We start from the raw sequence: 21526 nt of genomic DNA on the forward strand, positions 1-21526 counted from the left end.
TCTACAGCAGTTTTAATCAAAAGGTAAAAAATCTCTTCTCTAAGGACTACATATGCAGTCCATTATTTAACTTGATTGAAAAACAAGTCATTTTGAAAATGAATGTGATAATTATGTTTGAGATTGACCCCACAGAGACACCAGTGAGAAGAGAGAACATGTAGAATCCAGCTGTTAACTGATTTTTGAGCTTCATTATTTCTGTTTATCAAACCCATCCACATTCAGACAAGACCGTAAGGTTTTGCCATGTGCTGATGTGTGATATGCTGGTGTGAACACAAGCTAAACTTTTACTTCTCCCAAAAGGAGAACAGAACACCACAAAAAATGGTAACAGACAAATTAATAGACAAAACCTGCAATTTTAAAACTTTATTGATTGTTTTGCAAATACACAGGAAGGACTTTGATGTTTAGTTTGCAGAGTGTACAGCATAGCTATGTTTTCTACATTTTTTTCTTTTTTCAAGGACAAAAAAATCAATAAAATATAAAGTGGAGTCCAATGTGATAATATAGCAGAATCATCATCTTCAGAACAAAGACTATCAACTGTCCTTCTTGTGAAGTGCTGTCAAGCAGGGAATGGTTTCAGTCCCTATAAACCTTAATCCCTGCAATGCCAACTATTGCAACTACTGCTCAGAGTATACCTTACCTGTGAACCACACTTGTGCCCACAGAGAGGGAAATACTTAGGAGTGCTTTAATTTTTATTTTGCTTAACAAATGAATTTTAAAAGTGGGTTCAAAGCTTGTTGCAATTATCTTGTGCGAACTCATGACATTTTCATAACAATACCAATATTTTAACACAATCTTTTGTCCTCAAGATACAAAAATTCATGTGTGACATACATGTCTTGTCTCCTGTTGCTACAGCATCACTGCTGTATATGGAGAGAGCCTGTTCTCCTTTTATCCCCAATTTTCAGCACCATGTACTTTTGCTCTCTTGCATTAACACTGACACAAATAAGACACAGAACTCAAATGTACAGCACGTATGACAGTCTTCAAGTACTCTTCCACACTCTTGATCAAGTGTGATCCCCAAGTTGGAGAGAAACAAATAACCTCTTGTACAGACCTTAGCTTCTTATTCCTCACAACATCCCTGTGAGGTAGGAAGAGAAACATCCCCTTTTCCAGCAACAGGAGACAAGGCAGAGAACACAGCTGTCATTCCACAAGACAGTAAGTGGAGAACCAGAAAAGCTGAAAATAAGGAGTTCTTGGGTCCTAATTCTTTGACTCAGAAACCAAGGTGCTAAACTCCCAGACATTAACAGGTCATTAGTCTTTTTATAGCCATGTATTAATGACAACAATGGCTTCTGTGCGTGTACCAGCAAAGTGAAGTTCTGTGGCAGAAGCAGTGTACACCTGATCCTGCCCTCAGACACTCCTCCTGTACTTTATAGATGTGTACAAGTTCACTGGAATTAACTAATCAGTTCTACAACTAATGTAGCATAGATAATTGCAATAGATCAACATTGTAATTTATAGATTTCTTTAAGACTTGCCCATCTATTTAAACGTTTGTGTTCTTTGGTCTTTTTGGTTTTGTGGGGTAATTTTCCTCTGGATAAGTTAACAGTAACTGCCCTCCCTTTTACAATAGTTTTTATAATTCTCCCCTAAAACCATCATCCATTTTGGGTACTCTATACAAAAGCTTTGAGAGAAGGTGAACAAAACGCTTTCAGAGACTACACCCACTCCCTCAGAGTAGCTTTTCAGAAGGTAAAGACAGGCACCTTTTGCTGCGTATAACACCACAAGAGTCAGAACTGTTACTGAAGTGTCTTCAGGATTAGGGAAGAGGCCTCTGGGCTGCTCTATTCAAAAGTGAAACTGTTTACAGTGAGCTAAAATAGTCAGGTTTTATTATATACAGATTTTTAATCTTCAAAACCTCTGTGAGCAGAACTTGAGTCTACCTCCACAGAAGAAAAAATGGTTAAACTTAACTCATGTGGAATGAGTGAGTAACACAGGGAATTCTGCTAAATGGCCTAAACAGAGAAAACATGTGAAAATTAACATGCTGGGTTAAGATATCTTGGAGCACTATGATAAATGTAGTTTCAAGTCTTTGATGAAAATTACCTATCAACCAAATCATTTGTATACATTAATAATGAAATTAGCACTGGTATTTGTACAACACACATCTTTCCCACAAGCTCAGCATCAGGTCTTGCCTATAGATGCAGGCTACACAGTGGCCTACCACCCACTAGCAGCCACGAGTTCAAGTCACAATTTAGTATTATGGGAATACTTTTGTACTGGCATAATGGTGTTTACAAAGGCATTTTGTTTATTTCTTTCTGGGATGAAGGGTAGCTTGTTATGGTATTGACAAGAGATTATCAAAGAACTGTTTAGGGTGAGTGCAACTATACAATGTAATACCTCCAATTGAAGCAGTTTTACTGCTGTAAAACCCATGTGTGGATCAAGACAAATTTTGTAGCTGTTTCCATAAAAGAGAAGTATTTCATATTTTAGAATGCAAAAATGCTGTATAAAGGCTAACACAAGAGCTTAATATTGCGTGATTTTTCTGTGTGGTTGCCCGAGAAATGTGTTACATTCCTTCCATTACACACATTGATTATGGGGAATCCCTTATTCACTTAATATTAGAATTTCTATGTCATGTGCTAAACATGTTTATTACATGTATGATAGGCATTATGTAAACTTCTTATTGTTCATCTACATTTTACTTGTTTTTCAATCACTTAATATGCCCCAGTCCTAATGTCACACATTATGTGAGGAATTATTTTAAGTGAACTGTTTTACATGTTCCTATTTATATAAATGACAGAAATGACAGAAACCATTATATTGGAGAGAACATTGTATTTTAGTAAATGTTGATTTCCAGTCAATTCATGCTCTGTATAATAAAGACATATTGTACTGGTTTGGTATGTGAGATCCAAAGCTGTCATATTATCTGTTTGCAAAAGTAACAAAATATAAAAATTATTTTGTAATCAACAGGGAAAAAATAAGACCTTCATCAAAATGACTCTGAGATAATATCTTTTCATTTTGATTGTCTCAAGATATGATGAAATTGGGTTCCAAACTCTTTAGATTTTTCTGGTGCCTTGATTGACATGTGGTGCATATTGCTTTTACCTTTAACCATCTGTATTCACTCCAGAAAACTCTTCAAAGTGTCCACAACCTTCTCTTCCTCTGTTTCTCTATGAGACACTGGAAGGACAGACCTGACTCCAGAAACTATATTCATTTGCCTTTGACTGGGAGCTGAGGGGAAGCATTATATCTGGAGAATAAGAGCAGTTCATGTGGGAAATTGTGCAGCTACCAGTTGTCTGCATGAGGACGGACATTTTTTCATCTTCCTCCTTCACACTAGCCCCATTCTAGTTTGTATAACTGAAATATGAAGGGCCACAGTTGGACTCTGGGAGGTGTAGGCCTCTCAGTACCAACAGACACACACTGTGGAAACAGCAGATATATTTAGGTCCCAATTGCTTCCACTGGTTTAAACAATTTGTTACAGACTGATGAAAAGGTTCAGGAAAAGGAACGTCCATATTCCCAATATCTCTCTACAGATACATATATTTGTTATAGACCACTCCAGAAAAGAAAGACCCACACCTTTATAGGAGAATGGACTTGATAAGTGCTATAGTTCCAGAGCAACAGATATCAGCAAACAAAGAGGCAATCATAAGTTTTGCATTATTTTTTTCTAATTCTGTGTAAAAAAACCCTAGTATTTGGCAGAGAGACTACAAGGCATTTTTTTTCTTTTTTTACAATGATCATTAACATTTTACTATAACATGATTCAAAACTTAGAGAATATATTCACCATTCCATTAAAGTTGGTAAGGTTATGAAAGCAGAATACAATTAGGCTTATAGTCACAGCCTGAGTTTAACTATCTGGAAACTACTTAGAGAGCCCTTAAAAAAAAAAAAAAGACAATGAAAAAAAAGTAACATTGCAAGACAGTCATCAATTTCTCCCATTTGAAACAAGCCTTCTTGCAAATGAATCCCAGTCTGTAATTCTCAGTTAAATCTGCCTCATTGGTATTAGTTTCGGTGAAACCTAGCAAAAAAGGGAAAAAAAAATCCACAAAATTGTCATTCAGATTAGATCTAGCAGTACAACAAACCCTTTGCTTCCACCTGTATCTACCATGTACCACTGAAGACTCGAGACACTGCTTATTTAACCTGCCATATTTGCAGTATGTCAGAGATAAACACTACCACAACCACATTTTCTGATGCAAGAATACAAGATATGTGTTGTGCTTGTATCCAGACTCTCATCTTCATTTATTTTGAGATAGGTTATTGGTGTAAGAATGCAAGCATATTAAACTTGGGCACATGAACCTGTACTTGTCCCCTGCACAGTCTTCTGCTCAGTAATAGCCAGTCTGTTGGAAGATGCAGGTGAGCAGGGGATATGCAATCAAAGGTATACATATGCAATAAACACTCTGCACATATTGTATATGGATACATTTGATGGGATTATTTGTTTGATAATGATATAATAAAATATCAATTTTTTTATTTCCTATTTTTAAATGTCTTTCTTCCATTCACATTCAATTTTATTTGTTTAATGATTATACAGTTAATTCTAATTTTGCTTTTTTAAAAAAAAAAATTGCATTTTCCCATTCACATTAATTCTTCTGTAAGGACATATTTATGTATTCTATTATTTTAATTCATTTACTCACAAAATTCAATTAGTGATATTATAAGATGTACAGCAGGCCAAAAATAAAACACAGTAAGCCTAAATAGGAAGGTAGATGAGGAAAGAAGGTGTAAATAGTAAAATTACAGAGAAGACTTTGTTCAGCAGCAGTGGTTAACATTAGCTTGAGCTCTCACTCAGGTCTACACCAACCCTCTGAGAAATAGGTCTCCACAGAAGGTCCAAGCCCCTTTAATTATCTCCTGTTCCCAGCCAAATGCCCCAGGATGAAGATCAGAAATAACTCATGTGATCTCACTTTTTCAGGATGAAAAACAGTTCCATGGATAACCTGGCCCCTAGCTGATTAATGTGCCCAATGGAAGCATCACCTACTGCATCCTCCTGACTCCCTAGCCCATCTTTTTCAGTTAACAGTACTCAAGAAACTAACTCATGAAAGAATAATATATAAGTGCCTTTTCAAGCATTAATACCTCTTTCTTTTAGAGGTACAGGGCTGTATTTTCTGTACCACTTAGATTTCTATGTGATCTTTCCTCCAGCCACTATATATCATCATTTATAACCTTATGAGACTAGCCACTGAGGAAAACTTAGTTCATGAAGAATGTGTTTACTGTATCAAATGCTAATGAAATGTTTTCAGTGGATAGCAACAATTCATTGATTTTTCAAAGTTGTGTGTGAACTAGGGTAATAAATAGATGTAATAAGTACAATACATCAGCATTCCTGGATTAGTTCCAGAAATGTTTCAACATTTCAGAGCCCAAGTTACTATGTGCCTCGCTTTGCTTGGGCCTATTTCTGCCACAGACAGGGATGGTTCCATTGAAATAAAGCTAAACAATGGAGGGTGAAGACAGAAGCACTAAAATCTGTATTCTGCAAACAACAACAAAGGCAATTACTGGAGAGATGTCTATTATTTCTGATGCTGTTGATTTTAGTACCATCGAAACATCAAGTGTTTTACATTTGATGAGCATATTCCATTAAATGTGGTGTCTGCACATCTGATGCTAACAGCTGTCATTTGTGTGTAGCACTATCCACTTCAGATGGGTCGGATGCCCATGAGTCTGACGTGCAATAATGTCTGCTCATGATAAGGGAGGTGGTGAGAGCTCAGCACCACTCAGAACTGGACCCAAACACAACTTTTGCTCTAACTAAAACTTGATTAAATAAGCTGAAAAATGCCAATGTAACAAAACAGATGGTTTGTTCTTGGAAAACAGGGAGTAATCAAGTCTGAAATGCAGAAAGCATTTCAGGAGTCCCTGAGTCCACTAGAGACAGTCAATCCAGTATCACTCTGTGCTAAGAGGACAGCATTTGGTAAGGGCTGAAGGGGCTTAATGCAGTTTGTATTCACAGCTTCAGAATTGCTACTTCCTATGGCACCTCCTAAGCAGCACAGTCTTAATATTATTTCATTTACAGGAAGAACATCTGATCTTGGAAGCTTCAAATACTTTGCTAATGTTGGACAGGTAGGTGTTCTGGTAGGATTTTGCCTGTGCAGTCCAGTACACGACCTCTCAACTGATAAGAAGACAGATGGGCTCTGGGGCTTGTTGCAGTCCAAGCCTGTTGAATCTCTGATTTCCAACCCCAAAGTACCCTTTTCAGCTACACAAACAGCCCTATGCTTATTTCATTGAATTTCCATGAAGCAAGCATTCCTTCAGGTTCTGATTCTGAATAAGGCTGAATCCTGTTAAGTTCCACTGGCCTTAACAAGTAAGCAACAGCAAGTTAATGTTCAAAAATGTAAATTGAGCCCTTAAAAACCAAAAAGAAAAAAAAAAAGCCTATTTATTAAATTAATAAAAGTCACTTATTTCTTATTAGCACCTATTTTTTAATTTCAGAGAACTGCAAACCACAATTCTAACATCTAATATATATATGTATATATATGATACAAAAATCTCTTCTTAATGGTTTTTGCAGCAGGGGTGATTGATCAGGAAAAAAAACCCCCCAGCTTCCATGTAATAATCAACTCAATCTTGCAACAGACTCAGAAGAAAATGTTTCTTAAAGGAAAATGTACTTCCAGAATATAAAATCTATATCCTGTATAATTTTGAACTCAGCGGTTGAACTTGGACAGACAATTCCTTTTTAAACATACGCTAGACTTGGCAGATGCTTTTTCTATACAGCATGTTGTCTTTGAACATTTTGAAAAAACAAGCTTTAAGATTAAGTGGGAAAAAAAGGTTGTGATGGGGATTTGTGACTTATCCTGATTATTTTTGTAATTAAATACATCTACAAAAGTATGTTATGTCATGGTCTTATCAATGGTAAAAGGCAGTACAAGCCCAAAGAGATTGCCTGCCAAGGATCTATATGGTAGGCTACAGCAGATCTTATTTAAGCACGCAAGATAAGCCAACATTTTTTTCTTCATAGCACTGTAAAATCAGATTGCCTGCCAAGGTGATCTATATGCTAGGCTACAGCAAATCTTATTTAAGCACGCAAGATAAGCCAACATTTTTTTCTTCATAGCACTGTAAAATCAAGAGTGAATTGTTTATTTTTTAAATGATGCCAGTCTATAATGAAGATTGTTGACTCTAAATCACATTTCCTTTGACATTTTGTTTAGCAAATGTTCTTTAGGAGATACTTTTCCAAATAAGTAAGCAGTATGAAATGGAACTGTACAGTCAAATATGTCTCAAATATGGCCATATAGACTATGAATTTCTCCTCTCCAAACAGGAGTAGTCTACATGGAGTGAGAGAGTTACATATAAAGATATAGCCATCTCTTAAAATCTCATTTCTAGTGAACTCAGAGACATATTTTAGTTCAGATCATACACTGCATCTACTGGAAAAAAAGCTACTAGAAAAGGGGTCAGCTCCTCATTTCCCCCTGATTAGTTCTGTTTCAAACTAGGAAAATACATGATCCTGCTTTTACTGTGGCAATACAGTATCACTAAAGCTCCTGTCACCGATATAAATAAACCCAAGATGTCTCATTCAGAGAACATAAATAATCACAAGCACAACTGTTACTCTTGCAAGAAAGCCTGAGGCAGAGTTTTGAAATGTGGAAAAAAAGGGACCAAGGATGCTGCAGTCTGAATAACTGCCTATCACTATGCTCAAATTCCTATTTTCTGAAATTCAAAACTAGCTGTAGTTGTTTGCTATATATGTAATTCAGGCCATCAAAGGTCCAATATTACATAACAGCAACCCAGTCTTGCTGTCAAAGATTTCCACAGAAGATTTGGTAAGGATGTCAATGACAGCAGGATTGGGACACTAAGGCCTGGAAACGTTCTTTACAGGATGTGGGGGGAAGTGCACTTCTATGCCACAGGTTTAATTAATAATTGAGGTTCATGTCATGTTTTGAATCTGCAGTGGTGTAGGGACTATGGGCACTTTTGTAAGGAGCCATAAATACATCATACCTGCACGTGCTCTGGCAGAGGTACACACTTTGCAAACAAGCATTGCTTTGAAAGCACTTATGCAAGCTGCTTTCAAGGTAAGTACATGTAAATGCATAAACCAAGAAGCATCTACATTTTTCATGCCCACACCTCGTGATTTCACGCATGACTGCGGCAGCCAAACAAAGCAGATTGTGCTGGAGTTTGCTTTCTGGAGAATTAGGAAACAATGCCTGTGAAAGGTCCCTTCCTGGTCTTAGAAAAACATATCCCAGGGAGCCAGACAGTGAATTGTTCCAGCACCTCTCCTCAACTCCTAACTTCAGGCTACACTAAAGAGTTGAAGTTTATGTCACTCCTTTGTAACATTTCCAGGAAAGCACCAAGGAACAGTGGGTGGTGTTAATCTTTTCTTTGGACCTAATTTCCTTGCCCTGTCATACTTGCTGCAAAACTTAATCTCATGGCCCACCATTTTAACCTTATCACTTCTTTCTCTGAATTTTTTTTTGCTTCTGATTTCACTGCCTCGAGCATAGGCAGCTGGCCTTTACTTTGGGAAACACCACTTAATTGAATAGGTATCTCTTGGTCATCTGAACCAAAAAAAACCCTAGGTCCTTTCAAACAAGAAGGTTTGGAACAAGTAAGGAGTGTTTTCAGTAACTTCTGCAAACAGAAGTCCTTTGCTGTAGTTTACTTCTATTTAAATGCTTACTAAAAATTACACCTTCATATAAATCACCAAGTTAACTCCCCAAATTAAATCCAAAGCAAGGTGACTGACTGTGATAGATACAAACCTATAAAGATCATTTTTATGTTTTACTTCTGGCTGCTAGCTGCTTGACAGACAGGCCAAGAAAAAGAAGTCCTGGCATTATCAAAGTTCTAAAAAATTGATAATTTTTTATTAGATCAAAGTCAGAAGCTGAATGAATAATTTCATTTCCACACATAACTGCTGTACATGGAAGGTTGCTTCCACTTTAATTAAAAAATAATAATGACTTCCCTAAAATATGACATGGAAAGTTAGTAACCCAGCATAGTTAGGTCCAGCAAAGTGATTCTGTAGCAGTTTCCTGCACTCTGCAGTTTCAGGCTACTAGCCTTTAATCCAACATCTTTTTCTCAGATAACTAAAGGTATTTTCAGCAGTTAACAGACTTTTATTTAAAATATCTAAGGAGAAACATAAACAATCATATTTAGTTATCAGAAATACTCTCTTATGGACACAGGAAATAAATTAAATTTCACAAGTCCATTGCTCAGGAAGTTTCCTTACTACCAAGAATATGTTCAAAGCCTTAATAAAAAACCCTTGCACATACTGAATGCTCTGCAATCTGTCAATTAGGTGCCATAGCCATGCCATGAAGCTCTGCAAAAAGGAGTATTTTACTTCATTACTAAATATTTCTGAACTATTTTTACGGCACATTTTTTTACTGTCATACTTGCAGTACTTGCCAAAGGAGGGTTGAACTGTCCCAAAAGACTTCACAGCACAGAAAAAAAAATTTTGAAATGTCGATGTAGGGACAGGCTAAGAAGAAGCTATATTATCAACTACACATGCATTCAGTTACACTCTAGAGTGCTATAGCTTTCCATTAATTATGCAGTTTTGTGTTTGCATTAAGTAAGACTTAAGAATGAATGTGAATGTCAAAAGGCAGTGTCTTTCTGGATTAATGCAGAGCATAAGTTCAATTGGTACAAGGCAGTCTTAGAGCAGTTCACTGATTGGCAACACTAACACAGAGGGGAAAACTGCAGTCCCTCCTGTCAAGAAGACTCACAACTCTACCTAAAGTTACTGGGAACTTAGCTACAGAGAGTTAGGTAAACTAGCTTATACAGTGAAAAAATATTTATCCATCTCTTAGAGATGAATCAACTCCCATCTTCAAAGCACAGAAGTTTCCTTTCCACTTGTCTTTTTACTCTAGGTTATTTCTCCATCTCCTGGTTTTCCTAGCTTTTGATGTTTCTGACATCATCACACTACATCAGCTCCGAATTACCTTTCATTGTAAATCCCACATGTAATCTATTCAGTCCTCACTTATAACAAAGAAACTTACTTCAACTACAAGCCTTCATGTGATAAATATTTGTGGAGAATATTTGTTCTGACTCCAAACTGTACTGGTTTGTAAAATTACTTACTGTGAAGTCACAGCCAGTGCTTTTCTTGATATCATCTACTGTCAGTCCTTCCCAGATTTCTATGAGGGTCAATCCCTTCTTCTTGTCCACATCAAACACTGCCTATTAAGTTCAAAAAGCACATAATTAATTTTTTATTATTAAAAGAGAAAATAAGGACATAAATGCAGTAAACATTGAACAAAATGGTCTGCTGAAGTTGATAGTATCCCTTCAGTAACATAAGATGCCACTTTTCACTTTCGTGACTGACTCATACAAGTTTCTGCTACATTTTTTGTTCTGAGAAAGAGAATCTATAATGTGTTAGAATATCTAGAATCTAGTATGTGTTAGTTTTGTGGGGGAAAAGTGCAGCTGTTCATCACTGCAGGAAATGTGGACCATGCCTGCTGCTCCAGTCTGGTGAGAATGGGAGGTTCAAAGGAAAGGGCTGAGATGTTCTTTGCTGCAAGACAACATCCACCAAGAGACCACAAAAGAAACGGGAAGAGAATGTCTCCCCATCCTTTTATTTCATTTCATGTAGAGAGATCATCTTTGGCTAACTATAAGTTTCTCCAACAGCTACTGCATACCCAATGCAAATGCTAGAATTTTTAGAAGCTAGCAGTGAAAGACAAGACTCCCTGCAGTATTTTTAAAAGAAAGCCTGAGAGGAAGAGGCTGAAGGAGCAAAGGCAGTTCTGTCTCTGATGTCTTCATAAGATATGCACTCCACCTCTGAGACTTACAAGTGCATCAAATAAAAATACCTGTAAAACAATGTGCACTTTAATAGTGCCTACCAGAGGGAGATACACAGGTTGCAATCTAGTTGCCAGGGAAACCATAAGGTCTAAAGTAATTTTCCTTAAAAATAAAAGTTTAGTAGCAAAAGACCAGTGAAGCTTGAACTTGAAATGAAAGTGAAGTCATAAGCTTGTCACAGAAGTGTTCTGAAACCTAGTGGTCCTTTGGGCACATGAAACTGCTTTTTATGGGACTGGAAAAAGACAGCTTCTTTAAGTCTTAAAAGAGATGCTGGGCATAAAGAAAACTCCAGGCTGCTAGTGTGGAAAGAGAATTGCAACACTATCCAAATGTTGTTGCACATTTGTATAATTTCTTAATACAGCCACAAGATCTGGTAATTGATAAACATTAGAGACATTTCTACTTGAACATTTTCTATTAGTCCTTGTTCTCTCTCATTTTCTTTGTACCTTACATATGTACAGTTGGTAGAAAAACAATTAAAAAAAAAAGAAAACTTTCATATTTTATTTTCCCTTACTTTCTGAAGAAAAATCCTTTAGATGTAGCAATATCCCACCATGAGAAAGCAAATTTTTCATCAGCACCTTTGATGCATTGTACTTGACATGATAGATGGCTCACAGAGGGACTACTCCTTAAAAATGTAAACACCAAAAATAAAAGGAGTATGATTACAGCAAAGAACCTTAAGTCACTTATACTTTGCTGAAAAGATCCACAAATGTACTTTGAGCAGCAGCAGTATGAGATGCTTATGTGTACTTCCACTGGAGAATAAATAGCTTCACAAATGGAATCAAGTAAGGACAAAAGAACTAAAGCTCTGCTACAAACACAGGTTTCCCTGAAACAATATGTAGTATACATGAAAGAAGATGCCAACTGTCCAACCCATGGGGGCTCTGCTGGGAAAAAAAACCAAAAACCCAAACAAAACAAAAGGACAAAAACAAACCAAAAAAAAAAAAAGCAAACCATGCAACTTTGCCTCCCAAGCTGTGATTACAGCCATATTAGAAAATAGGCATGTCACAGCAAATTTTCAGAAATACTTTGGGGGAAAACAAGGAGATACACAGTTTTCATGACAGTCATATGTGGCATCTTTGTTCTGAAGGCATCTAAGGGTACAGTTCAGTAAGCTAGATGTCAAAACTTTAAAAGGAAAAATATGAGCTCCAAGACCTCTGGATCTGAACCCCAAGGCCATCTTTTCCCTTCAATGGCAACAGATACTGAATATATTCTTCATTTTTGCTAAGCTTTGTTATTGTTATTAGGGATAGAGGAGGAAATTATTAACAAGGAGTCAAGAAAAGTACTTTACCTTTTCTGTAATGATGCGGTCAACACATTGTTTCCCAGTAAGTGGTAAACTGCATTTTTCCAGGATTTTATGGACATTTCCCTGTGTTTAACAATATACAAATATCAGTTTTTAAAAAACTCAAATAAGTTCATGAAAATCACAGCTGTAGCCATTCAGTGTTATATGCTCAGAACACTCTTCAAATTCACTTCAATGGCTGACTAGTAAGAATCTTACTGTACCACTGAGGGGACTCATGAGTTTAGAAGTCCTGCACACTGTTGCTTAATAATCTGCCCTTCCTGCCGCAATGTGAGGACAAGAGATATATGGAACCTCACTGATGTAAGGATAAAAATTAGGGAACAACACTATGGGCAACATATTTTCCTGTTTTATCCTTTATCACAAACAGTATATACAGGATCAGCCACACACAGAGGAACTTCAGATTCCCAGAGTTCACGTGCACAGTCATGCTGTCAAAACAGTAAATCCAGTTTATTTATCCATATTGACTCTGGGAAAGTTCTTGCCTTTTTTTCCTTTCTTCTTCTTCATTTTCAAAATATAATAGTTAAAAAAATGCCTCTAGATCATACTTAGTTAATGTAGGCTGCAAGAGCTATGAATGGATGTAAGGCAGATGGATCATTACTTTTTTGGTCACTATTTGTAAGCGCTTTACAGAAGTAGCATTAAGTGCACACTTCTCTCATTACCCCATGCTTTTAATTTTTTGTCTAATCATCAATTTTCAGTTATGCATTTCAAAACCCTCAGAGTATAACATGTCTCATTTAACATTTAGAATCATCAGTTTACCTTAATGCTTAATCAGGGGCCATCTCACAGCCAGTTTGACTCCTGAGTGATAACACAATGAGCAATCCAGGTGCTTTTGAATTTGTCTTTCTCTTCTTTTTCTGTGAGAAACTATTTCTTCATTCAAGTTACTTTCAATTGATCTACTTTTATATCCTGTCCATCTTGGGAATGTCCTTGTGCAATCTGCGTAAGGGTCAAGATGAATCTGTGCTATTTGTATTATCTTCACCAACATATCAGCTACACTTTTTTGCCACGTGAAATGAAGTGTCTCTTCGTGGCACCCAGTTGAGATTGAAAGCCATGGACTTACGGAGGTGACAGCCTGAATGGCTCCTGTGACCCTGGGAACTGATACATTTGAGCTTCTTAACACTTGAGCTGAAGATTATTGTATCACCAGCTAGCCTTAAAGATGAAATGCATTTCCTGATCTTTTCAAAGGCTAGACTCAATGATCTTAGATGCCTTTTTCAACCTAAATGATTCTGTGACTTTTGGAAGACATCCATCAGGGCACTGTAAGAAGAGAAATTTAAATGGAACTGCATGATTTTTACCATCTGAATTTATTCAGATTTATTCAGGATTTGTTCAGATAAAGGAAAAGACTATTGTGTAGATACATAAAACCTTAGGTGTTCCAGTCTGCTTTAAATAAAAAATTCTGTTGTTGAAGAACAAAAAAGTCCTTAGTCTTCCACAACACATTAAAATCAGAACTTTTCACAGAAAGGAATTTTCAATTCAATGTTCCATGTTTCAGTCATGCCCAAATCAAATGCTTAAAACCAGTCTCCATTCTGCTTTCCTGAACAGTGTAGGCAACTCATCTCACAACATGGAACAATTACCAGCCCTTACATTACTGTGTTTTGCAAAACATGTCAATGATGGTATGGGAGTAAGGACTTGACTTCTAATTCTCTCAGGCAGTATTTAGCAAACTAGACACAAATGCACTGATTAGACATCAAATAACAAGTTTATATTATATTATTCTTTTCTTCATGGCTATAAAAGAAGAGGTAATTTAGAAAACATACATTAAGAAAAACTAATGAATTTGACATAAGGTCCATTTGCCAAGTGTCTCTCAGTGGCCTACGCATATAGAGCAAAAATTGAAATATCCTTCTGCAAATATGCCCTCTTAGTTCCTGATAATGCTGTAATGCACAGATTTTCTGAGGCAGAGACTGTTTCCAGGCAGTGGTATTTAACTGTCATTGATGAACTCAACCTCATAAAATAGTTTTGTTCCTTCTATATAGCCTTAATTCCTTGAGATTTTTGCATCATTCTGCTATCATCCACAACTTTTTAGCTGGCTGTGGAAAGTATTTCTTCTTGTTTCAAGTAATTTCAGTCAGTTATCCCTACTTTGTTTATGAGGTAGTGGCAATTCTCCATCCACCTACTCCATTCCCTCATCATTTTGTGTACTTGTCTGTTACCCTTCCTCAACAGCAGTTCTTAAACTGATTATTCTTCTTCAATGCTGATTTCATGTTCTCTCATCTATCTTCTGTACATTTTGGTTTTCATTACATGTAAAAACATACGTAATTTAAAATGCAATTAACTTGGGACTGAGTATATTTGTTTGTATTTGTAACATGCTGCATATCAGGCTTTCAAAAGAATAAAATTCCTTGAGCATTTGAGTGGTAAGACAGTTACTAGTTCCACCATCATAATTTAGTGAAAATTATACTCTGCCTGTGCTGCAAAGACTCAGTCTGTTTCTATGTTTAAAAACTGCAACATGTGTACTGAAAGGAGAAGGGCTATTAAACTCTTTAAAAACTTACTTTAATGTTTAAGAAGTCATCATTATTATTAAAAGAAAACAAACAACCAAACTTGAAAAGGATTAGAAGATCCTCCACAAGATAAGTCAGACAAAACTAGCACAAAAACTACCTCTTGCAGCACCTTTTGAACATGTCCACTGAAGGCACTGCCCATACCCCATGTCTTCCATCATATTTTCATTTGTCAAATCTTGACTGCTGTTGATTTACAGAAAATTTTCATGTCTGATGGTAGAGTACTTATTCGTTTGGAGAATAAGATTACAAAAACAGTAAGTTTTTGATAAAATATTGGGTGAAAAGAATTGAAAAGCAATGAGTAGAAAATCAGCTATGGAAGATGAAGTCACCCCCAACAAAAGGTTTCGGACTTTCAGAACTGGCCTCATGGGTGTTATTTGACTATTCGGGGGAAAAAAAAAAAAAAAAAAAAAAAAAGGAAGAGCACCTGAAAACTCTAACAGCAGTTTTGATCTCTAAACACTAGATTTCTATAGGACATAATCTTCACATTTGAACAAGCAAGAAGCATCAATACAAAGACCCCAGAAAGAGGCTAGGTAAGAGGAAAAAGTGCCATTTGAAAATAAGAGTAAAATAAAAATATTGCATGTTGTTAATTTGGCAGTGTCTTTGCACAAAAGCAGAAGAAATTATTTATAAAAACCTGTAACTGCAGAAGTGCACAACAGGCACACTGTGCACAAAAGTGGACAAAGTAGATATACATACAACAAAAGAAATAATTCTATGCCTGACCTGCTCATAACAGTGAACCTATCTCTGCTTTCCTTCTTTTCCTGTACTCCTACAGACAAAACAAAAACAACCCAGTGGAAAAATATTCCAAACATATTTGGAAAAATATTTTAGCGGTTGTACCTTTAGGAGAAAAACTGGTTTGATTATATTGTGTGTGGACTCTAAGCCTTAACCAAATGCCACAGCAAGTAGACATTTGGCACAAATATCTATTCAGATCACATTAATACATAAAGTGTGTGTCTGAGCAAATGGATAACTCCCTATGTTACTAGTTTTCGGGAGGCTGTGTGATAGTGATGAAAGCCATGAAGATGAATTAATTTAATACTTTCATTTATTCATACATGCATATGAACATGACAACTATCAGGCTAAACTCAGCCCTCTTACTCAAAATATGCCCCTTGAGATCACAGTTTAGTATAACTTGTGAAATTACAATATTTTTCAATATACATTTGCTTTTATTTTCAAGTGACAATTAATTTTTCAAATCTCCTCTAAAAACACACACAACAGTTAATGTATTTACTCTCATATTTACATATTTACTATAGTTTACCATGCAAATTCTGACAAGAGATATTACTTTAGAAAACACAACATTAATTCTTGTTGCAGACATATAATAATTTTGGAATAACAGAAAGACAATAATTTTTTTTTAAGTAAATTGTTAAACATTTGCAATAGAGAATTTTCTCCTTCAGTACATTTTTTCTCCTGTGTTAGAAGTTTCAAATGCAAAGCATATTATGGTTTTTTGGGGGGGCTTCTATCTATAGCACATACTATATCAATGCCCACACAAAGATGTCTCTAGATTAACTACTTACACATAATGATGTAAGGCAGCCTGCATCTCATCATGCCAAAAAATATATTCTATTAAGCTGTCAGTACCAATGTGACTGACAACTTCAAAGGTAAATATCTTTCCATCACAACAAGTATTTAACCATGGGAAACTTCATTTTTCAAATTATTCTGAAGCAAAGAGTAGAGTAGCATCTACTCTAGCTTTGGCAATGGCCACCCCCATTAAATTTGCAGGAAGTAGCTAAAAAAATATGTGCAGCTTTTAAACTTGAAATTAGTATTTAATTTTTTTTCCCATAGTGAATGATTCATTTACTAGAGGAAAGGACCCATATTAACCTAGCCTCCAGTTGCATCACCATAATAACTAACAGCAAAACTGTCAAATCATCACAAAGTAACAGAATTAATATGACCTTTTTTTTTTCCTGTTTATTTTTTTGTCTTTTGTGCAGCACAAACCACTGATTTAAAAAGTGACACAACCTTACCTTGGCTGAGTGCTCCATGGTGACAACCACTTTGGTCTGCGCACTGGATACCAGGTCCATTGCACCCCCCATTCCTTTCACCATCTTACCCTAAAATGAAATATTTAAAGGAAATGTAATTTTTTTTTTTAAAGATAATACTGTGGCTGCAAGTGACAGCACAAGAGAGTCAACTTTTCCTGCATTGAAAGCCCACCTATTTCATAACCAGAGTATTCAAACACCAACAGAGGGAAAAGAGCTGTCTCATTCTTGGCTCTATATGATGCAAACAGGAGAAGAGTGATGAGTATAATAAGGAGAATAAGGAGAGCTGCCATGGCTCATTGCCTGGGCTGAACCAAAATCTGAGTAGTATCGTTGGTTTAGTGGAAGCACTGCCACTGAGAAGCAATGAATTTAGCTCCAGTAGTTTTGTCCCGTGAAAAGCAAAGTGTACATCTACCTGTTGATGGAAACATCACTGCTTCCTCAAAAGAAATGTCTACTTATGAAATGCAGCAACAAGAACATCTGAACACTGTACATTCACCAGACAGTTTAGAAAGTCTCTTGCTCCTTCAGAAAGCCATGCTGTGTATCACTGTATCAGCAGAAACCAATTGGTTTTGTTCTATTCCAGATGTCTGTAGCGGTCATTTCAGAGTATGGGCAAATAAATATGGCTCAGTATTCGCTTCTGTTTGTCCCTCAAAACAAGCAATGCCTTCAGCCTCTGGACTCATTCTTCTCTTAAAGCGTGTTACAATTGCACATGTTATCGCAGCAGGTATCTTGTGATTTGGTGTTCAGCTACCTCTATTTTTACTCTCTGTAATGTTATGGCATTCAATCCTGCCTGCTTCCATTACCTTAAAGTGGATGCCTCTGATCTTGGAAGGTAAAGACGTCCAGACCTGACACACTACTGACCAGAAATGATCAGAAGTACAAAGTTCTGTGACTATGAATACTTTTGAACACGTTCTAGACCCCAATAACTAAAGAGAGCAACAACCTCACATACCAACCCAGAGCTGTCAAGCAGGAAAGAAAGGGGAGTGCAAGAGGGGCTAGTAGAAAACATGACATAAGGAGGGCAATGAGGGTGGGAAGTGCCTTGAGGGGAAGCCATATGAGGAATGGCTTACATCAGGTCAGTCTGAAGAATAAGAGGGGAGACCACATTGCAGTTACAACTTCCTCTGTAGAGGAAGAGGAGGAGCAGGCACTGATCTCTTCTCTGTGGTGACCTGTGACAGTATGTGAGGGAATGGCCTGAAGTTGTGTCAGAGCAAGTTCAGACTGGAGATCAGAAAAGGGTTTTTCACCCAGAGGGAGGTTTTCACCCAAAGCACTGGAGCAGACTCCCAAGGAAGTGATCACAGCACCAAGCCTGGCAGGGTTCAAGAAACCTTTGGACAATGCTCTCAGGCACATGGTGTGACTCCTGGGGATGGTGCTGTGCAGGGCCAGGAGTTGGACTTTGATGATCCTTGTGGGTCCCTTTGAACTCAGAATATTCTGATTCTGTGATTCTGTCAATTTTACAGATGAAAATAAATTAATTTCTGCCTCAAATGGTTTGCATTTGCTTTTGAGTGGTTATATGGACAGTAATACAACATTTACTGTTACAGATATAAAACTTAAAAGTTTATTATTAAATGCCGGGAAAACTTACTAGTGCAAATCTCTTCGCTTGGGCTTCCTATTATCAGCTATGTGATCCAATACCTTACAAGTATCAGTACCTATGGTCCATGATAAAAAACATATGGAAGAGACTTGCCTCATTGAACTGCCAGGCCAGCTACTTGTTAGTCTCTAGATCATTATGGTCTCTTACGTAATGAAGGCAGTTTTATTGGTTTGGCAGGGCCTGGTTTTTGGCAGCAGGGAGTCCACAAAGGTTGTTCCTTGTGAGAAGCTGCTGGAAGCTTCCACTGCATCCAGCAGAGCCAAACCCTGATGGTTCTGAAGGTGCTCACGCTGCTGGTCAAAACTGGGACAATGAGAGGGGCTGGTAACACCTCTGTGATGACATATTTAAGAAGAAACTCAAAACAAAACTTTCAGGCTGGAGCAGCCTGTCCTTGGAGGACTGCACCCTGTGGAAGAGTGACCCTTGCCAGAGCAGTTCTGGGAGGAGTGTCTGCCCGTGGAGGGACTCACGCTGCAGCAGGTGCAGTTTGGCTGCTGCTGGTGAGAGTGGACCCACACAGGAGAAGTTCACAGAGAACGTTCCCATGGGAGGGACTCCATGGCCTCTCAGGGGAAGGATTCCTCTCCCAGAGCAGCAGAAAAAAAGTCTTGATGATGAACTGACCAAAACTCCCATGCTCTGTACCCCTGGCAGGAGGCAGGAGGAAGAGGCTGGGAGGAAATGTTGTTTTAAGGGCATATTTTACTTCTCATTATCCTCCCCTGATTCTGTTAGTAATAAATTTCACTTTGCAACTAAAGTTGGGTCTGTTTTGCCCTTGAAATATTTCTCCCAGTCCTTGTCTCACTCATGAAGCCTTTGTTAATTTTTTTTTTGCTCTTCTCCTTCCTTTGCCCAGTTGTAGCCGGGGAAGGTGAGCGAGCAGCTCTTGTGGGTGCCTGGCATTGGGCCAGTGTCAAACCACAACAGCAGTATTCACACACACACACACAAAAATATTCCCATTTCCCTACTGTTGGAACAGTGAAGTAAACAAGCCCTTTGGCACTGTTCAGTCAGACTAACATATAATATTTATCACATAAATTATCATTGGTACTAAATATTTCTTTGCAAATAGAAACCTGAAAAGGATTTATCTCTGTCCATAACTTCCTGGCTCTGCTCAGATCATTCTCCATCCTGACTGGAAAAACACAGCTCTCACAGAGACTGGAGTGACCTCTTACCTGCCTGCCAGAAACTCCATGACAAGATAATGCAGAGTAGCTGAAGATTACACATTATCTCCACAGTAACTCAGAATATGTTTTCATTGAGGATCAGGCTATCAATACGTCTATCCTGACAATGCCATTAGCTCATTTTCCAGGCCTTTTCATTCCATTAACTACAAAAGACCTACAGTGACAAGTAAATTCCTGAGGAACTAAGTGCTGATGAAGGTCAACAACAAATGTACTGCTGAAGAAGCTATCATACAGAACTGAGAGAAGAAACATCATCCCTTTGTGTTTGAAGAAAGAGCAAAATGCAAGATGAAGAGAAGGACTTATGGGATTTTAAAATGCTTCATCTGCTCCTCCTCTTTAGGAAAACATGTTCATCACTCTAGGGTGGTACCTAGTAAAGCAAATCAATTCAGCATTAAATGCAACTAGCCAAGTAATTACATGCTTTTATTTTAAGGAAGTTCCAAAGCATAAGAGACTTATATTGTTCTCAGTGCACCTACCAAACTACCACAACTTGGATTTCCCCCCATTTCCCCCCACACCATACTGGAAAAGGGGACAAGGCATGCTAAATTTGAATTAAATTATTCACGGCTAAAAGGTGATTCCAAAAAGATACTTCACTCATTTTTGCCCTACCCTGCTCCCTCAATTTATTTATTTAAGATGATTTTTGCTAGTTTTTAATTACAATGGTGTTGCTATCTTAAGAAACCTTTCAGAAGGAATGGCAGTGCCATGGTAGAGCACTGATAAATTGAAGCACTGTTATAAAACCCATTTCATCAGACAGAACTTGAAGTAAGAATAAAAGATTTTTGGATTAGCCATGCACTTCTGAGAGATCCAGTGTTGGCAGTTATTTATACAGAAAGTTGGCTAGAGAACAGATACGAGCTGACTATTTCCTTGCAGTTTCTCTGTTACAATATAAGTTGGGAATTCTCCTTATCCCACTGTGCTTTCATCAGCAGTTTTCCCTAAGTCTCAGTCCAAATAATACTAGAGGGCAAGACATGGAAATTTTGGACCTGATACTTTGCATTTTCTTAATTTACATCATCAGCTGTCCTGTTTCTTTGTGTAGACCTACATAAACCTACACAGTACTAGTGAAATTTCTTAAAATGCCTACTTATTGCAAAATGAATTGGTTTGTTATTGTTGTAATGGGGCATCTTTAAGAAAATATGAGAGAAAAGTATGTATTTTCTCATCTAGTGCATTTACATCTGAACATTATTTGAGTGGTCAAAATACAACATGAAAGAGCCTGAGGAATTAATTTAGCCTAATAGTAATTACTAAACAGGAACCTTCATGTTTGTTTGGTCACCTGTGGCACCCAATACAACCTGGCATTCCAGTGAAAACTTGTGAGTACTCCAATGTGGGCCAGACAGTCAAGATATTTTTCAAGAGAGTGTGAAGTTTTACCTAAATGGTATTTCAAGCAAGTTAGAAAGGTGCTACAGCAAGTAGGAAACAACATG

At 37.2% G+C, this 21526-nt stretch overlaps 1 protein-coding gene across 1 annotated transcript in view; it reads right to left on the reverse strand.

Moving 5' to 3' along the window:
- Nucleotides 1-349: 349 nt before the first annotated feature.
- OXCT1 (3-oxoacid CoA-transferase 1) overlaps nt 350-21526 on the reverse strand; it is an 83333-nt gene continuing 62156 nt past the window's right edge. The window contains exons 14-17 of the mRNA XM_039709921.1: nt 17154-17243; nt 12452-12532; nt 10366-10467; nt 350-4123 (exon numbers count right to left, since the gene is read on the reverse strand). Coding sequence (XP_039565855.1) covers nt 4088-4123; nt 10366-10467; nt 12452-12532; nt 17154-17243 — 309 coding nt within the window. The 3' untranslated portion in view covers nt 350-4087. The remainder of the gene's footprint in view (nt 4124-10365; nt 10468-12451; nt 12533-17153; nt 17244-21526) is intronic.

Source organism: Passer montanus, unplaced genomic scaffold (assembly GCF_014805655.1).
Source record: "Passer montanus isolate IOZ18808 unplaced genomic scaffold, ASM1480565v1 scaffold22, whole genome shotgun sequence".
NCBI classification, from domain to species: Eukaryota; Metazoa; Chordata; class Aves; order Passeriformes; family Passeridae; genus Passer; species Passer montanus.